At 40.4% G+C, this 17,020-nt stretch overlaps 1 protein-coding gene across 5 annotated transcripts in view; it reads right to left on the minus strand.

Annotated features, from left to right (window-relative positions):
* Positions 1 to 17,020, minus strand: part of LOC127630125 (rho guanine nucleotide exchange factor TIAM1-like) — a 100,048-nt gene that overhangs the window by 32,944 nt on the left and 50,084 nt on the right. For 4 of the 5 annotated variants that reach the window (XM_052107565.1, XM_052107570.1, XM_052107564.1 and 1 more), the window contains 9 exons: positions 13,840 to 14,046; positions 12,866 to 13,139; positions 11,449 to 11,621; positions 9,162 to 9,386; positions 7,585 to 7,770; positions 4,651 to 4,797; positions 4,449 to 4,523; positions 2,808 to 2,978; positions 1,105 to 1,209 (listed from right to left, as the gene is read on the minus strand). In XM_052107565.1, the coding sequence (XP_051963525.1) occupies positions 1,105 to 1,209; positions 2,808 to 2,978; positions 4,449 to 4,523; positions 4,651 to 4,797; positions 7,585 to 7,770; positions 9,162 to 9,386; positions 11,449 to 11,621; positions 12,866 to 13,139; positions 13,840 to 14,046 (1,563 nt within the window). Of the gene's footprint in view, positions 1 to 1,104; positions 1,210 to 2,807; positions 2,979 to 4,448; positions 4,524 to 4,650; positions 4,798 to 7,584; positions 7,771 to 8,073; positions 8,291 to 9,161; positions 9,387 to 11,448; positions 11,622 to 12,865; positions 13,140 to 13,839; positions 14,047 to 17,020 lie in introns of those variants that run through there. The other variant, XM_052107567.1, reaches the window with a different exon arrangement.

Raw genomic sequence — 17,020 nt, forward strand, 5'->3', positions numbered from 1 at the left:
AGTGCATCTGTACTGAACTCTTTTATAAAACAATAAATAAAGACTCTAAACAGAAGCTTGACTTGTGGGGTTAAGCTTAAATAAAGTATGAAGAATAAAGTAACTCCATAGTAGAGGTGCCATTTTACTGAAAGGCCAAGAGATGTCGAGTTTAAATATGCAAAAGCACGGATGAGATTTGAATGATAGCAGACTGCTAAAAACTACATAAATGTTGGTCTGTTCCTCACACAAAGGTATTATAAGGCTTCAGAAGACTTGGAATATAGCGCACAAGTCGTGGGGAATTCTTTTGTGATGTTTTTACAGTGCTTTTTTAAAGAGCATCTATTATGGTTTTTCAAATATGACCTTTCATGTAGTGTGTTATAAAGCTGTTTGTGAATGTAAAAGAAGTCTGCAAAGTTTCAAAAATCAAAGGGCACGACAAATGGAGTTATTGACTCCCAAAAGAAAGAATCGATTCTGAACACCTGAAACGAGTCGCTAGTAATTCCAGACTTACTTCCTGTACAAACCAATGTAATTTGGTAACCAAAAGCACGCCTCTGGTCTTCATTGGCTGCTCGTGAACAGCTCTGACCCGCCCTCAAACACTACAATAAGCGGTAGACCAATCACAACAGACTGGGACATCTGACCAATCAGAGCAGAGTAGGCTCTCTGAAAGGAGTTTAGAATGAATCCTTCAGAACGGATCATTGAACGAGTCGTTTTTGACACAGGGTAAAAATGTGATCCTGCAATTTAAATTATGAGCAAATTAAAGTGTTTTTTGACCTTGGATGCATGTAAGTCTATTGTATGAGACCTTTAAAACTAAATTAGCCACATTTAAAAACCATAATAGGTGCTCTTAAAATCATTTTTTTAACCACCCATCCCCATTTACTTGTATTAAATGGAAAAGAATGGCCAGAGTCTTCTTCTAAACAACTCTTTTTGTGTTCCATGGAGGAAAGAAAATCAAATGGGGTTGTAAATAAATAATGACAGAATTTTTGGATGAACTATTCCTTTAATAGGGCCTGAATATACCATCCCAGAAGCATGAAAGTAACACGAGAAGGACAAACCAGCGGGTATGATCTTCTCCAAACCTACCAGATCATAAATATCCTCTTCTGGTTTAGGGATGTAGAACTGCACTTGGTTGTCAATGAGAAACTTCAGTCGCACATAGTGTTTAGTGGGGTCCAATTGATGAGCCTGTAGAGAGATTAAAGGAGTCACACATTTAATGGATAAAGTCCACCGCCAAGCCATGTTACGGTGCTGTGTTTTATTCTTAGAGGGCCAGGTGAACAGAAATCACACACTAAAAGACCAAATGCTGATATCAGACAGAATGCAGCATGTTTTCATGCATCTCTAAAGCAAGAGAAAAGCAAATAAAATGTTCCTTTAGAGAGGAGGGTAAAAAGTCTTTAAAAACTCTCTATGGGAAGATTTGAGGAATAAAACCTAAGGGTTTTTGACAACATAGACTTTCAAGTTGATATGCATTTCAGTAAAAAAAAAGGCCTAAAACAGGCACAATTTAAATATGTTACAGATACAATAAACTCTATTTGTTTGGCAATTAAAGACGACATATTAAAGTGTTAAAGGGTCAATATTCAACACAGCATTATCATTAAATAAGTCCCCTTATAATGTTGGTCATGGTTTCTTGTTTTTGATGACAATTTTTCACCCTCTCTCGGGCCCGGTATACTTCATATGAACTCGAAGAATGGGTATGATGTCATTTAGAACTACATTTGGCCAAAAATTGGTCATTTCGGTGGTTTGTAACAACCGAACTAGAACAACTTCTAACCAGCTGCTAAACACCTTCTTACTGCTATTGGTCCATGTCATCGGTAGGTGTGACCTGAAGCTCCACCTACTACTTTGTTCAGCCAGTGGTCAACATGAATACAACAGAGTGCAGAGTTGTTAGCGAGCTGGTGCAAATTTACCTACATCTGTATGATCATTTGTTTAGAGACAATTGCCAAGACCATGTCATGTGAGTTTTTTATTTTTATTTGTTTAATTAGTCTACAAAAGGAATCAAATCTACTCAAATACTCTCAAGTTCCCATTCACTCATGTGCCATCTGCAGTGATAGCCATAACACTTCAAATCATCATCGAGTGGTTAAAACAGCATCTTTTACTGACCTCATGTGAATTCTCCTCATAGAATGAGGCATAAAGTCATTGATAACACAATTTTAAGGTTTTACATGTAGCATCCTAACATTTAAATGCTCCTCTAAACGCCTCCCACAGCGTTGTGGCGGGTGTCTGAATGTTTGTAAATAGTATACCGTTGCTCAGCTGTATAGAACTTCTTTTTGCCCCTGATCGAAGGATTAAGAAGAACTTCTCTGGAAGTATATCAGGGCCTTTATAATTAAATGGGCTGTTTTTGCTGCTACTGTACCTTTAAGACTTCTATATGTAAACGATCTCTGATTATAAGTAGGTATAGCTGCAGGCCGGAGACCTCCAAATGGGGGCAGAATCTCCAAAAGGGGGTTGGGAAATGTTAGGGGCTCCTTATATCTTTAATGGCGAATTGAAGCTCACACCCCTTTTTGGAGCTATGCCTGCAGCTATACCCTTCTCTCTGATTAGCTAACTGCAGCATAATGAAACAATTATACAAAACAACTATAAAATATACAAAAACTATTTCAGAACTAGATGTTTTGCAGTTTAGATAGTGTTCATAATGACATTAGAATGCAGTTAAACTAGTTAAGAACTGAAATCTGCTATAAAGAGGCTGTAGTTCTAGCGTTTCCTGCTGTTACCTTGCAGATAGTTTCCAGAATATCTAGAGCTGACTCTCCCGGCTGAATGATGGCTAATACAGGCTGGTCGTTTGGCAGGCACAGCCATGATGGAGTGAGATGGTCTTTGGACCAGATGTCGTGATCCGTGCTGGGTCTTGGCAGAACTTTCACTGGGGTCTTGGAGTCTTTCTGTGGAGTGAGAAATGAACACACGGAGAAGCCACAGCTGTGAATGAACCATATCGCAATCATATTATCATGTGAAAAGTCCTTAACTATTGAAAGTGTAACATACATATCGTTTCTAACCATCAAAAATACTAAGCTGTTCGGAATAGCATACTATTTTGAAAACTACAATGCAAGCATGCTGTCACACTGCATGAAGACTACAGTTTTTCATACAATTTATTTAAACAATATGCAGAATACAGTATACTGTATACTGTGCAGTTTGCTTGTATCCTATTCCAAACATATAACATCATAATGGCCTTTAAGCTGCCAGGTTGGTTGATTATACTGTAGCAAGTCCATCTATACCAGTCCATCATAACTGGCTGAGAGATAGTGCCTACACCTCCACCAATGCCAGAGATTAATATACACCCACTCCTCTCCAGAGCATTTCTCTGAACAGAAAACACAAGGAGGTTTGGATTTGGTGCAATGGGCATCGCCCAAATGAGCACCACAGCTTAACTGTGTGGTTGGTTGGATGGATTGATGGATGGATGCGGTGGTCAGCTAGCTAAAATTGTCCCTTTTATTTTGTTGCACTCTTAGTTCCCTCTTTATAATTTTATTGATTATTGCCATTGCTACTGCTAGACTTGTTTTGGACTTCAAAGATAACGCCGGCACTGTTGCGTGATGTCATCTTGTTCTAAGATGATCCGTTTTGATTGGTCTGGCATCAATTGTTCCAGCTCTTGTGATTGGTCACAACTTCAATGGCCCCATCCCCGCCCAACCCTGGCTATCTGCTCTGCTGCATCAGAATTTAAAAGTGATTTGTTTCCAAAGTCAAGGCATGAAGATTTGAAGTTGCATTGCCAGACTTGTGGTTGTACTGTGAAACTGAATTAAAGTACAAAAGTAAATATGTCATACAAGTTAGTGTCTGTCGTTGTGTTAATGTGAATGTAATTTTTACCCATTTGTGATTATTTGTCTGCGAGTTTGAATTCAGAATACAAGTTTCTAATTTCTATCTGGGATGCAGACTGATGGATGGATGGATGGATGGATGGATGGAGGAAAAATGGTTATATGGATGGATGGTGGATGGATGATAAATTGATGGATGGATGGATGATAAATTGATGGATGGATGGATGATAAATTGATGGATGATGGATGGATGGATGGATGGATGGATGGATGGATGGATGGATGGATGGATGAAAAATTGATGGATGGATGGATGGACAATTGGTTAGATGGATGAATGGATGGATAAATGGATGGTTGATAAATTGATGAATGTATGACTAGATGAATGGATGCAAAAAATGGTTGGATGGATGATGGAGAAATAGATGGATGGATGAATGGATGGATGATAAATTGATGGATATATGACTTGACGGATGGATGCAAAAAATGGTTGGATGGATGATGGAGAAATGGATGGATGGATGAATGGATGTTTCTTACCGTTGATTCCCTGACAGACCCTTCAAATAGGCCTTCTAATGGGCTTTTCACAGGGTCCTCACCTTCTGCAAAAACCTGTTTAGAAAAAAGCATCTACATTTCAAAACAGCACAGAAATTATAATACCAGTCTTTAAAACAGTAGCTTTCGCAGAAGTGCTTTAAGACCTTTGCTTGTATGATGTTGCCTGTATAAACTTTACCTGGTTAATACTAGGATGTCCTTTGCTCTTTCTCTTGGAGTGGGTGTCCAGACCCCACAGTGAGGAGAAACGGCTCTTACGTTTACTGGTTGACCGCGACATCACCTGCGTCCGACGCCTAACGCCGCTCTCGGTACGAGCCGCCACCTATGGACACAAAACAACTGCATGAACACAGTTCAAACATAACCCACTGTGTCAAAGACATTAAAAAAAAAAACCAGATTGACTGAACTGTTGAGGTTTCTTAACCTCTTGGTAAAACTTTCCAAACAAAACAACCCTTGATACTTGACAGAACAGAGTGACCTCATTCTCATTGATTTCCACTTACAAATAAATGAATACACACTAAATGAATTGAAATATGCAAATGAAAAAGCACAGAAATAACCTTCAGTGGCCACCCGGGTCTGGATGAATTGAAAGTTCAGGGAAGTGTTCTGGCGAGTTCTTTTCAGTGTCATTCAAAAATTCTACACGCTTGTTGTGTTGAACGCACTGTGGCATTTCTGGGTCTCCTGATGGAGAAAAGCACTCCACTCCAAAAGCGCTCCATCAACAAACAGCTCTTCACTCTTCTGAACCAAGCTATTATTTCTACAGAACAGCACACAGGGCCAAAAGCACTTCATTTGGGATCTTTCTGAAGTGAATTATCCTTTCTCTCTCTCTCTCTCTACATCTTTCAAAATGCCAGAAATGAAGAACTCCTCCACCTAAAAACTGCATTCAAGCCGCCAGGACAAAAATAAAATCTGTATCCCAGTGTCCTGCAGCTCCTACATAGAACACCAGAGCTGGAGGCGAATCTGAGGGGGGATGATATTGAAGAGTTGAAGTCCGTGGCCAACATCCAAGAGGACATTTCCACCACAATCCATTGTCCACATATACACACTGATGAGTGGGGAGGAACCAGGTTACCAAGTATGAATTCTGGGTAAAAATAGAGTGAAATTGGTGCTTTTGATACAAGTGTTATCTCCAGCTTCTGCTCAAAATAAATGTTTACATGGATTTCAAATGTTTTAAAAGTTGCTATCAGTCAAAGACATTGCTTGACGGTTGTCGGAAAACCTTTAGCTGTGCAGCTCAAATGGGCAAATCCACCTCGCAACCATTTCCAATCCTATTCCACCTCTCTTTTTCCACTGCAAACGTTAAAAAATGTATTATCAGGTAAAACAGTGTTTCCCAACCTTGTGCCACAGCACACTTTTTACGGCACACCACTATCCCACATAGGCTAACCATCGTACCTATTTTTCCTTTTCAAGAACTTGTCCATGTTTTCTGTCCATCTTAGTAGCGTGTTTACTTGTAATGTTTGAAATTCAGCTATACAAAAAAAAACTAAAAAACAAGTCACTTAGGTAGGCTACGCCATGTGAGGTCAAAGGTGGCAAGATTGCTAAATGGGTAATGAAAAAACAACAAATTTGCTTCTTTTCTAACTTATAGATTTGTCCTTGCAATGCCATTGTGGAAAGGATCGAGGAAAGAGGATCTAAATGCAGCTTTATTAACAGAAATAAAAACTAACTCAGAATATCAAGAAAACCAAAACACAGGAACCAAACACAGAGCATAAACCATACATGCAAATACTGACAAAGGAAACAGGGAAAACAAGAGCTTAAATACACAGGGGGCAAACAAGGGAACGAGGAACACCTGTGGAAAGAATCAGGGAAAAACCAATCATAAAATGAAACTACAAAGGACTACAAAAACTAACAGGAAACAGGAACTAAACAAGAATTTTAACATAAAAGTCAAGTAAAAAAACAGGGAATATGTGACAGCCACAACAAATTACAGGGATGCAAACTAACTGGGGTCTCTGATATTCGTAAACGATAAGGTAATATTTAATTAAAAGAAATGATGAGACATTCAATGTCTCTTTAGAAATTTGGACAGCTTTTAAATATTTCTTTTGCTTAGTACTTGTAACTTACAGAAATTATTGGTGAAGCAAAAACGTGTTTGTGAAAAACACTTTGTTGTAAAGTGACGTCACTTCATAGACTTCAATGTATTCTGCAGCGCTGACGTGAGTCATGTGATGACCCTTAACGTGTATAAATATCACTCACTTTTGCACATTAATCATTGCTCTGAACAATCACAAAAGTGGGCGAATATGGTTTCAAAATGTGTTAAAACTATGACACACAGACTTAGCTGTGGTGCACAAATGGGTTTTCAGGGTTCGAATCCAGTTCGCAACTATTTCCAATCCTGTTTCCCCTAACTTTGCCTATGCTAAAAGTACAAAAAGTTATTATCAGTCAAAGCCATGACTTAACGTAAGCACATAGCCATTGATGCTCAAATGGGCAACGCCCCGCAACAATCACCGATCCACACTTTCAACCAATCATTTCCTGTCCTCTCTATGCTCTACTTAGCACATAGGCTAGGCTGTGCTGCTAAATTGGGTAAGGTGGGTTCGACTCCAGCTTGCAACTATTACTGATTCATTCGCACACTCCTTGCCAAACATTTTCTGTCCTCTCTGTGCTCTTCTTAGTGCATCGTTTAAATTAAAAATCAGCAAAAAAATTTAAATTCCAGCTCGCAACAAATCCCAATCCATTTTCCACACTCTCTACTGATCATTTCCTGTCCTCTCTATGCTCTTCTAAGCGCATAGGCTAAGCTGTGCTGCTAAAATGGGTGAAGTGGGTTCGAATCCAGCTTGCAACAATTCCCAATCCATTTGGACACTCTCTGCTGATCATTTTCTGTCCTCTCTATGCTCTTCTAAGCACATAGGCTAAGCAACAACTCCCCGTCCTGTTCCCTTTCTCTTTACCCTTTATATCCTGTCCTCTCACTGTCTATGCTAAGTATAAAAAGGCTATGTGAAAAAAGAAATGTGGTTTAAAATGGAATAAATTATAAAATAAATGGAGGAATAATTACCAGAGCATGGAAGGAGGAAACCGAGAAGATGCCTAGACGGCCCATGGCGAGTTTGGTGGGACGGGACGCAAAAGCCAGCAAGCGTTTGGGGTTAGGAAGCTCACCTCCCTGCAGGCTGGAGAGGTAACAGCGGAACCGGAATAGATCCATGTGGAACTGCTCTAAATTCTGCTCCCACAGGAAAATCTGTATAGAAGAGAGAAGGAAATGGTTAGGTAATGGTTTACATCAGGTTGGCAGCATTGGTAAGACTTTAAAATATGGTTCTATATCTTAACATTAGTAACACATTAGATATCAATAACTAACCATGAACAATATTTTAGCATTTTTGTTTTCTTGGTTACTGTTAAATAACACTTGAAATACTGTTCTAAGTTCATAATTCATTGAATTACGATAATGTATCCAACTTAAATGAGTAAAAATATTGCACATTGTCAATAACCTATACAATTTAACTATACAAAGTTGTAATAATAACATTACCACAGCATTGGAGAGTTTTCAAAAAACAGCAGTTGCTTCAGTTAAAAACCTCCATCATGCTTTGATGAACTAAAAATGAAAAACAAGGTTAAATCTAGTCGTTAGTAAGACTACAGCAGAGGAAGTCTGTTGCCTTGCCAAAATCGCAGCCAAATATTTTTCCGTAAAGGTCATTTCTGCGTATCTGGTAGCTTCCGTCCCTTATGTCTAGTCTGGTTTGATCTGGTAGTCTAATAAAATGGAGTTTTGGGGGCAGTGGAGTGGGATATTTAACTATGCCATCTCTTTCCAGCCACTCTGGGATGGATGTTATTTTGGAAGATGCAGCGGAGGGGGGCAGCGGCCTGGGCAATGCACAAAGTAGCAAACAAGAGCGCTACACATTCCACTGGCACAGAGGTCTGGAACTCCACAGGAACTTAAGCCTCCTGCCATTCACAGGGGTACAATGCATAACCCGACGCTGCCAAAATGAAAAACACACACAAACACACATGCACAGACAACCGCTTTGATTCTACCGCTAGGCTGTGAGCCATTTGAGCAGCGTTTTTCACGTAAACATCTACTGGGTAAAACATGAACCTTTGCGATGATTGCAGTGAATGAATACATTTTCTGTTAACTTTGCGACAGCATCAGAATTACAGTGAGTAAACCAAGATCAACTGTTTAATATACAAAGCATGTTTTATCCGTTCCGCTTTACGATAAAAATACAGCTATAGTAGACAATGTTGTACACAGGACTGGTCTGTAATCTGGCATACTGGGCATTTTCCTGGTGGGCCGGCGCACTTTTGGGCCAATCAGGTGCGGAATGTCCATCGGGAGAACCGAGAGGGCCGGTGGTATGCAGAAAAGGACCCCCCCCCCCACCTCAACAACATTTGGATCACCCCCCGCCCCAACAATTGGGCCAGTTGCCATGTACAATCCTGGCCAGATTTCTCTTGCCAGTCCAGCCCTGATGGTAGGCTTCAATAATACGTTTGCACCGGTGGCAAATGTGAGTAAAACGCTTGCACTGTAGAGCCCCCACACACACACACACACACCCCCCCCTTATCGGGGTTCCGATAACTCACCTGCTCCAGGATGGTCTTTCTCTTTTTGGTGTCTGTGACGGCAGAGAGCTGCATGTCTCCCATTTTCTTCATTTTCTCATCCATATCGATCTTCTGCTCGAGCTTACGGATCTCCACTCGCAGGAGACGCACTGTGTCTTCGCAGTGATGCTGCCGAGCGACGGCTGTGGCACAGGCTGAGTGGATAGCCGTGATCCAGTTTTCCAGCTCAGTTTGACTGCAGGTCTGTGCAAAGAGGTCAAAGGTTAGACAAATATGGGTGCAATGAAAGGCTATGTTTAAAATAGTATACTACAATACTACTTTTAATATTTCTGCAGTATGTACTATGTATAATGTACACAGTATGCAAATGTTCAGTATGCAGGGAATATTTGGATGATCTACTAAATTTGTCCAACACTGTGCTGGATTCTGCATCCTACAATGCAATATGCTTGTAATGTATGGGAGAGCCCCATAGCAGCCAGTAGGGGTTGCTAAAGGGTTTCTTGATGTTTACCTTAAAGGGACAGTTCACCCATAAATGAAAATTCTCTCATCATTTACTCACCCTCATGCCATCCCAGATGTGTATGACTTTCTTTCTTCTGCAGAACACAAATTAAGATTTTAAGGAGAATGCGTCATCTCTGTTTTGGTGACCAAAACTTTGAAGCTCCAAAAAAGCACATAAAGGCAGCTTAAAAGTAATCCAAGCATGTCTTTTGAAGTTCTCACAGACCAAAATGTAACTCCTTTTTTACCTGTACACCTTGCCAAATGTAGTCTCTAGGCACGATCATGATTTCATTACTCTATTTAATGCTTGACGTACGTGCGGAGCACTAGATGGCGCTATAGGAAGTGTTATCAAACTTGAAATCATGATCGACAAGGAGACTGCTGATGTCAACATTTATAGTGAAAACGGAGTTATATCTTGGTCTGTTCTCTCCCAAACTGACTGAATCGCTTCCGAAGACATGGATTAAACCACTGGAGTCTTTTTAATTACTTTTATGCTGACTTTATGTGCTTTATGAGCTGACGTAATGTGTTTTTGTCACCATTCTGAAGTAAATTATAAACATCTGGTCAGGGCTGGACTGGTAATCTGTCATACCGGGCATTTTTCCGGTGGGCCGATGCACTTTTGGGCCATTCAGGGGCCCACTGGCCATCGGGACAACCGAGCGGGCCAGTGGTTCGGCCGCAACGTGCTGAATGTGCCACGAGAAGCAACAATGAGCCGCTGCGTTATGCAGAACGAACCACAAACACCGCCGCAATATGCAGAAAAGAACAGCGAACAACATCTGGCACAACAACCCCCCCCCCCCCCCAACAGTTGGGCCAGTTGCCATGTCAAATCCCGGGCCGGTTCCTCTTCCCAGTCCAGCCCTGCATCTGGGATGGCATGAGGGAAAGTACATTTACATTTTTGGGTGAACTATCCCTTTAATTGTTTCTTGGTGTGGCTTTAAACCTCGTTAGTTCTTATGTGTTTAAAGCCCTTGTGATCTTCCTGTCTTTGTCAATCATTGTCTGATTTTTCTGCTGTTTGGTTAATTCTTGTATTTTCTCTTGATGGCTTTCTTGTTTATGACGTAAGTCTAAAAAGTTCTGCACTTCTAGCGACCCCTACTGGCCACTAGGGGAAAGTCCCATATGATACAATGCTCAACTTTCCCTTCCATTTCCACTGTGATGAATAAACTGGAAGTAACCTGTACAATATTTAATTCACTTAGGATTTTATTTCTGAGATGAAACATGAGGTTATGTGACAATAATGTGGCATACTATTTGAGACATTTCTTTGTGCATAATACACACTGTTGACATTAACCTGTTTTGCATGTATATTGGAAATATACCAACATTTAGTGAGGTTTATGCTTAACCGGATAATTATTAAGATAATTATATGGGTTTGGAATGACAATAACTATCCATTTATGGATGTTTAGATATTTTTACTGGAAAACAAGACACAAATACTGATTAAGAAAATATTTTTTTGTAGTGCAACATTAATATTTTAATGAATATCATTAAATGGAAAGGGGCATGAATAAGGTTTTCCATATTTACATTTACATTTATGCATTTGGCAGACGCTTTTATCCAAAGCGACTTACAGTGCACTTATTACAGGGACAATCCCCCCCGGAGCAACCTGGAGTTAAGTGCCTTGCTCAAGAACACAATGGTGGTGGCTGTGGGGATTGAACCAGCAACCTTCTGATTACCAGTTTTGTGCTTTAGCCCACTACGCCACCACTATATGATCTTTGGTCTTTACCTGAAAAAGAAATGAGTCTCCGAGTGAGTTACTCAAGCAGAAGACGAAATCTTTTTTGGGGTGTTCTGGGACAGCCTGGACAATGCTGTTCTCAGCCCACACGCCGTGTTTAGGAATGCTGCTGTGGTCAATCCCCGACCGCCCGTCCGTCTCGTAGAAAAACAGAGTGCATCCTGAAAGAACAAATTAGGACAGTCACTCAAGCATCAGAAATTCAAAGTTGTTCGTGGTGAGTCCAATTAGCATAACCGCCTGTCGCTCACTTGCTGTTTCCAGGGGAACAGAAAGAGGCAGGAAATCCAATACATTGTAGTTTTGACTGGTTTATTGATTGAAATCTGCTCTCCAGTGGCCAAAATAAGAAGTATTAAGTATTAAGAAGTATAGCTTTCTTAAAGAGAATTCAACATAATGCACACGCACTTATTGCCTTGCTTGTTCAGCTTTGATATTGATCAGTTTTCATACTGCTGGCAAAGACACACAGCTATAGAACATGTCAAATAGTCTTACGTTATCGGTATCAAGTTAAAGGGAACATATAAATATTTGTGTGCTTGAAAAATAAGAGCCTCGAGTTTCAAATCTCCCAAGCAGATGTTAAATACAGCTATAGGATAATCTATTATTCTTTACCCAAATGGAACAACAAAACAAACAAACTGTCAGCTTTTTCTTCCCTTTCAAAAGGTTTTATAGGAAGTTGTAAAACCGGTGTGAAATTAACACCTGCCAAAGGCCAGCCAAATGTGGGTATTTGTTTGTGAAACCAGAAACAAGTCTCAGATTGACATTTGACATTAAAAGAAACAACACAAGCTTGAGGAACTGAGTTAAAGAACTGTTCTTGTTTTAGTCCACATTTGTTCAATTTCACATATAGAGAGTGTTATTTTATTGGAACAAATCAAAATGGTTGGTAAACAAATCGTGGTGGCTGGTAAAATTGCCCATTAACTCTTGCAGTAAATTAAAGTCCCCATGCAATGAAATTTGGAGTTTTATGGCTTTTAGTCCATGTCTTTTAATTTTGTGGTTATCAGTATGATAATGTACACTTAAAAGTTCACTTTTAGCATATATACACACTTAAAAATGTACACTTTCTCTTCAGGAAAAACAGGCCAAAAATACTGATGACTCATCTTGCACTCAGGGGCGTGGCGAAATTTTTGTCCAATCAAGAATGAGAACGCTCCTCCCCCTAATACCCTCTGACTCTGGCTAGCAATAACAAGTAGCAATTTATAATTCATGGCTGTGCTGTAAACTAAAGGCTACTAGCTATTTTTTAGCTATTAAAGGACTAGCCCTTTAATATCTTACCATTTTATCAATATACACGCTCAACATAGGAAAGAAAACTCTGCGAATCAACAAACTGATATCAATATTTTCAGAAGTATCAAGAACACACCCTTGAGAGACACCCAGTAGCTCTTCCACTTGCGGCGAGGTGCAAGTTCCACCTTCTTATTTTTTTTGTGTACCAGGAAGTTTTTGACGCTGAGGCGTCCGGCTTTACGTACGGTTCCCTGTACGGCGGCCACATTCAGCAGAGGATCGGTGTGGTAGGCGGAGCTCAGAGTGACACTGCTCTGCTCATCGCTGAATGCCGAACTCCTCTCCTCGGGTACCTCCGCTGGACTCACGTTCTGCTCCAGCTCCTGACGGAAGTTCTCATAGACTCCCTGTACAGAGAGAGGAAAACCTATTACACAAGTCCAGTATGTTTTCTTCCGCCGTATATATTATAAACTACACCATAAACGCACAAATTGCTCTTTAGCTTCTGATCATATTATTATAAAATCAGTTTGATAATAGTTTATGTAAATCAAAATTGACCATATTTATTTTAAATGTCCCCGGTCTTATGATTCATGAGTGCACATTATTTATTACAAATAAATTAATAACATTTTCTGCCTATGAATTTACTTTTCCTTTCTGCTGACATCACTAAGGCTGTGTGGGTGGGGGTAAAAATATTAACCAATAATAAGAAATTTCGATAAGAAAGTCGAAAAGTCAAAAATGTATTAATTAGCAATTAACAGTTTTTAAAATTGACGATATATATAAATGTTTTCTGTGGCAGAACACTCCAGACACAGAGGATTTAAGAGTCCAAATTGAATTAAATCCCAGATGCAGTTTATTGTGCTACCAAAACACCAATAAAACCAACAACATAAATTAACATGCATAACATGGTGCTTATAATTTTTTATCAAGCCAATACACCTTGAGCTCTTGTTTTGAAATGTCTGCACTTCCACGTGCGTTTGCAAACAGTAGGGAAGTAGGGAAATATGCACTCTTACAATCATCTACAATATGTTACAATATCAGCTGTCAAGCACAGCAGTAATGAGTCACCTTGCCCACCTGTGTGCCTTCTGAGGGTCCCGCCCCAGCCCCACTGCTGCTGCCACTGTCACTCCCAGTGAAAGCGCCCCCTGCTGACGTGGAGTAGGCAGAGAAAGATGCTGACATGGTCTTGTAGCGCCGAACCTGATGAGACGCCTCGTTGTCTCCTGTCAGCCCATCGATTCTGCTGTCCTCATAATCACTGGCGTCCCCCGCCGTGACATCCTGAACACATACATACACACAGGTTAAAGGTCAGTGTGAGATATGGTACACCTTTAAGTCAATTACAGTGATGATAGTTAAGATGATAACTGATCTATTATTAGTGTTAATAGTCAAACGAGTTTGACCGATGTCGTATAGTAATCGATTAATCGAGGACTCATTCTGCACCAGCTAGTCTGCTATTAAAAACGCTAATCGGTTATCGCAAATTGATTTTGTGAAAATCGAAAATGTTTCACAAACTATTAAATGTGATAGCCTTTATGTAAACTCAGAGTTTGCATACTACGTGCATTACCTTAAAGCTGTCGGTATTGGTTTCTATGTGTTATTTAAAAATAATATATTAAAATAGATATACATAATTGTTTTATGCATATTGTTCATTTTCTCCCCCAAAAAGAAGATAGCTTATTTTCAAACTGTTCTTAGTATTTTCTGTGAATTTATTATATATATTTCACTTACATATTTGTTATTTTTTTATAAAATTTTCATTTACAAGTAATCAATTACTTTTTTTTTTTTGTGGGTTAGAGTACTCGACCACAAAATTACTTGATAAAGCACATCCCTAATATATACAGGATGAAAGCAAGTCAACCAAATAATGTTGATATGGATAATACAATCTAACGACAGTAAATGAGATTTACACAAAGTTGCTAAAATGTAGCAACTTAAAAATGTCATTTTTAAATGTTTTCTTTTTTTACCTTTTCTGCACTGAAAATCTGCAGAATGTATTTAAATGTATTTAAATATGTTAGATGGAGCTGAGAACAATATATAATAAACAACCATGGAAAAAATAGGCAATGTAGAAAAATATTTTAATAAAAAATGTAATTGTTTCGACAAGATGTAGAGTTTGGTTTAATGGAGGTGGTAACACTGTTTGTCCATAGTGTGGAAAAGTGCCTGTCCACTTTTATCAGCGTCTTGATTTCGGAAGAATTTTTCCCACAAATTTTTTCCATAGTGTTAATAGCACTGCCAATTATGTAATCAAAATATAATCAAATTATGTTCATATTAGAATTTAAACAATATATATATTTATTTTATTGCTAAATATTACAATATTTGCAAATATATAAGTAGTTTGAGGGTGTAGGGAGACCAACTCGATTGCGTCAATCACAATTCTCTGATTGGTGGATGTTTCTCTTTAGGATCATGGGTAGTGTAGTTCTTCACCAGGAATTCTGCTAGTAAACATTACATTTTTTTAAATGTAGTTGTGACAGGGCGGAGGGTGGGGCCGGGTCATGATTTTACACACCCAGCCCCTTATCAGACTAATCAAGCCTCCGAGAGGGATAAAGTCCCCCGACTGAGGACGGTCGTGCAACAGAGAGAGAGCGTTTACGGGCAGCTGTCCGTCCTATGTGTTTGTGTCTTTTGGTTGTAATTCTTTATTAAAACTATTATTTATAATAGCGGTTCTTGCTTTCTCCTTTCCATTGAACTGCTTTACACTGGTGCCGAAACCCAGGAAGGATTTCTCGCCGCTACCATAACCCCAACGGAGCAGCCGCGGCCATCTTCCGGGGGACAGAGAAGCCCGGCCGCCTGGAAGTGGCGGAACGGCCGCCAACCGCCAGGGGAGAAGCGGCCCCTAACCGATCGCCTGGATCGGTCAGAGCCGCTGCCAGGGGTGGAGGACACCCCTACCAGCCGCTGAAATGCGGCGGGGTCTGAGACCGCCGACCGCGAGGGGCTCACTGCCGACCGGTGGGGGAGAACCCTTCTGTTCCCCGAGAAGGGGCATTCCGTCTGCCAGGTGCTGGAGGACTGCCTCCGATCCGCCTGGGGAGGTGCGGCTGTCATCCATTAGAGGGTGGAGGAGTGGCCGAGGACCAAGCTACGGCGTATTGGAGAACTGGGGAGTAAGTGTTTTTTTCTTTCTCTCTCTCTCTCTCCCACTGCCACTCCGTTTTGGCCTTTTCCCTCTCTTTTAAATTTTAAATTTTTTTTGTTGGGGGGTACTACACTGTTACAGGAAGTACCCCCTATTTTTCATTATTGTTTCCCTCCCCCTGTCCCCTCCCAGATTCAGGAAGGCTGGGTGACCTGCCGGCAGACGGGACATAAGGCACGCCCTCCCCCAGGCTCCCTGGCCTGAGAGGACGAGGGAGGAATGTGGCAGGGCGGAGGGCTGGGCCGGGTCATGATTTAACACACCCGGCCCCTTATCAGGCTAATCAAGCCTCCGAGAGGGATAAAGTCCACCGACTGCAGATGGTGGTGCAACAGAGAGGGAGCATTTACAGGCAGCTGTCTGTCCTATGTGTGTGTTTGTGTCTTTTGGTTTTATTTCTTAATTAAAACTATTATTTATATTGTCAATCCGGTTCTCGCCTCCTCCTTTCCATTAATTGCATTACAGTAGTTTTTAAACTAATGTGGACTGATGGCTTCAAATGAAGCATACACCATCGTTTAACAACCTCTAAACTCGGGTTCTGGGTAACTCAGCGAGTAAAGATGCTGACTACCACACCTGGTGTCGCAAGTTCGAATCCAGGGTGTGGTGAGTGACTCCAGTCAGGCTCCCTAAGCAACCATTTGGCATGGTTGCTAGGGAGGGTAGAGTCACATTGGGTTAACCTCCTCGTGGCTGCTATAATGTGGTTCTCGCTCTCGGTGGGGCACGTGGTGAGTTGTGCATGGATGCCGCGGAGAATAGTGTGAAGCCTCCACACCCACTAGGTGCTAAGGGGAGAAAATCCACCCCAAACAAACAACAAAAGAAAAACAACCTCTAAACTCACAGTAGGTCTGTCTTTAAATATTTATAAGTTATCATTATAAAATCAATTCCCCTCTGAGAAAATAAATGGGATTTTTCTTCCAGAACCAAACTGTTGGCTTCTATTGCAGGAGACATAATTACCGGTTTAAAATCTAAAAATTGCCAAATATTAGAAGATTATTTACTAATCAGGGCCAATTCTGCCTAAAACTG

The sequence above is a fragment of the Xyrauchen texanus genome, chromosome 36 (assembly GCF_025860055.1).
Source record: "Xyrauchen texanus isolate HMW12.3.18 chromosome 36, RBS_HiC_50CHRs, whole genome shotgun sequence".
Classification (NCBI taxonomy): domain Eukaryota; kingdom Metazoa; phylum Chordata; class Actinopteri; order Cypriniformes; family Catostomidae; genus Xyrauchen; species Xyrauchen texanus.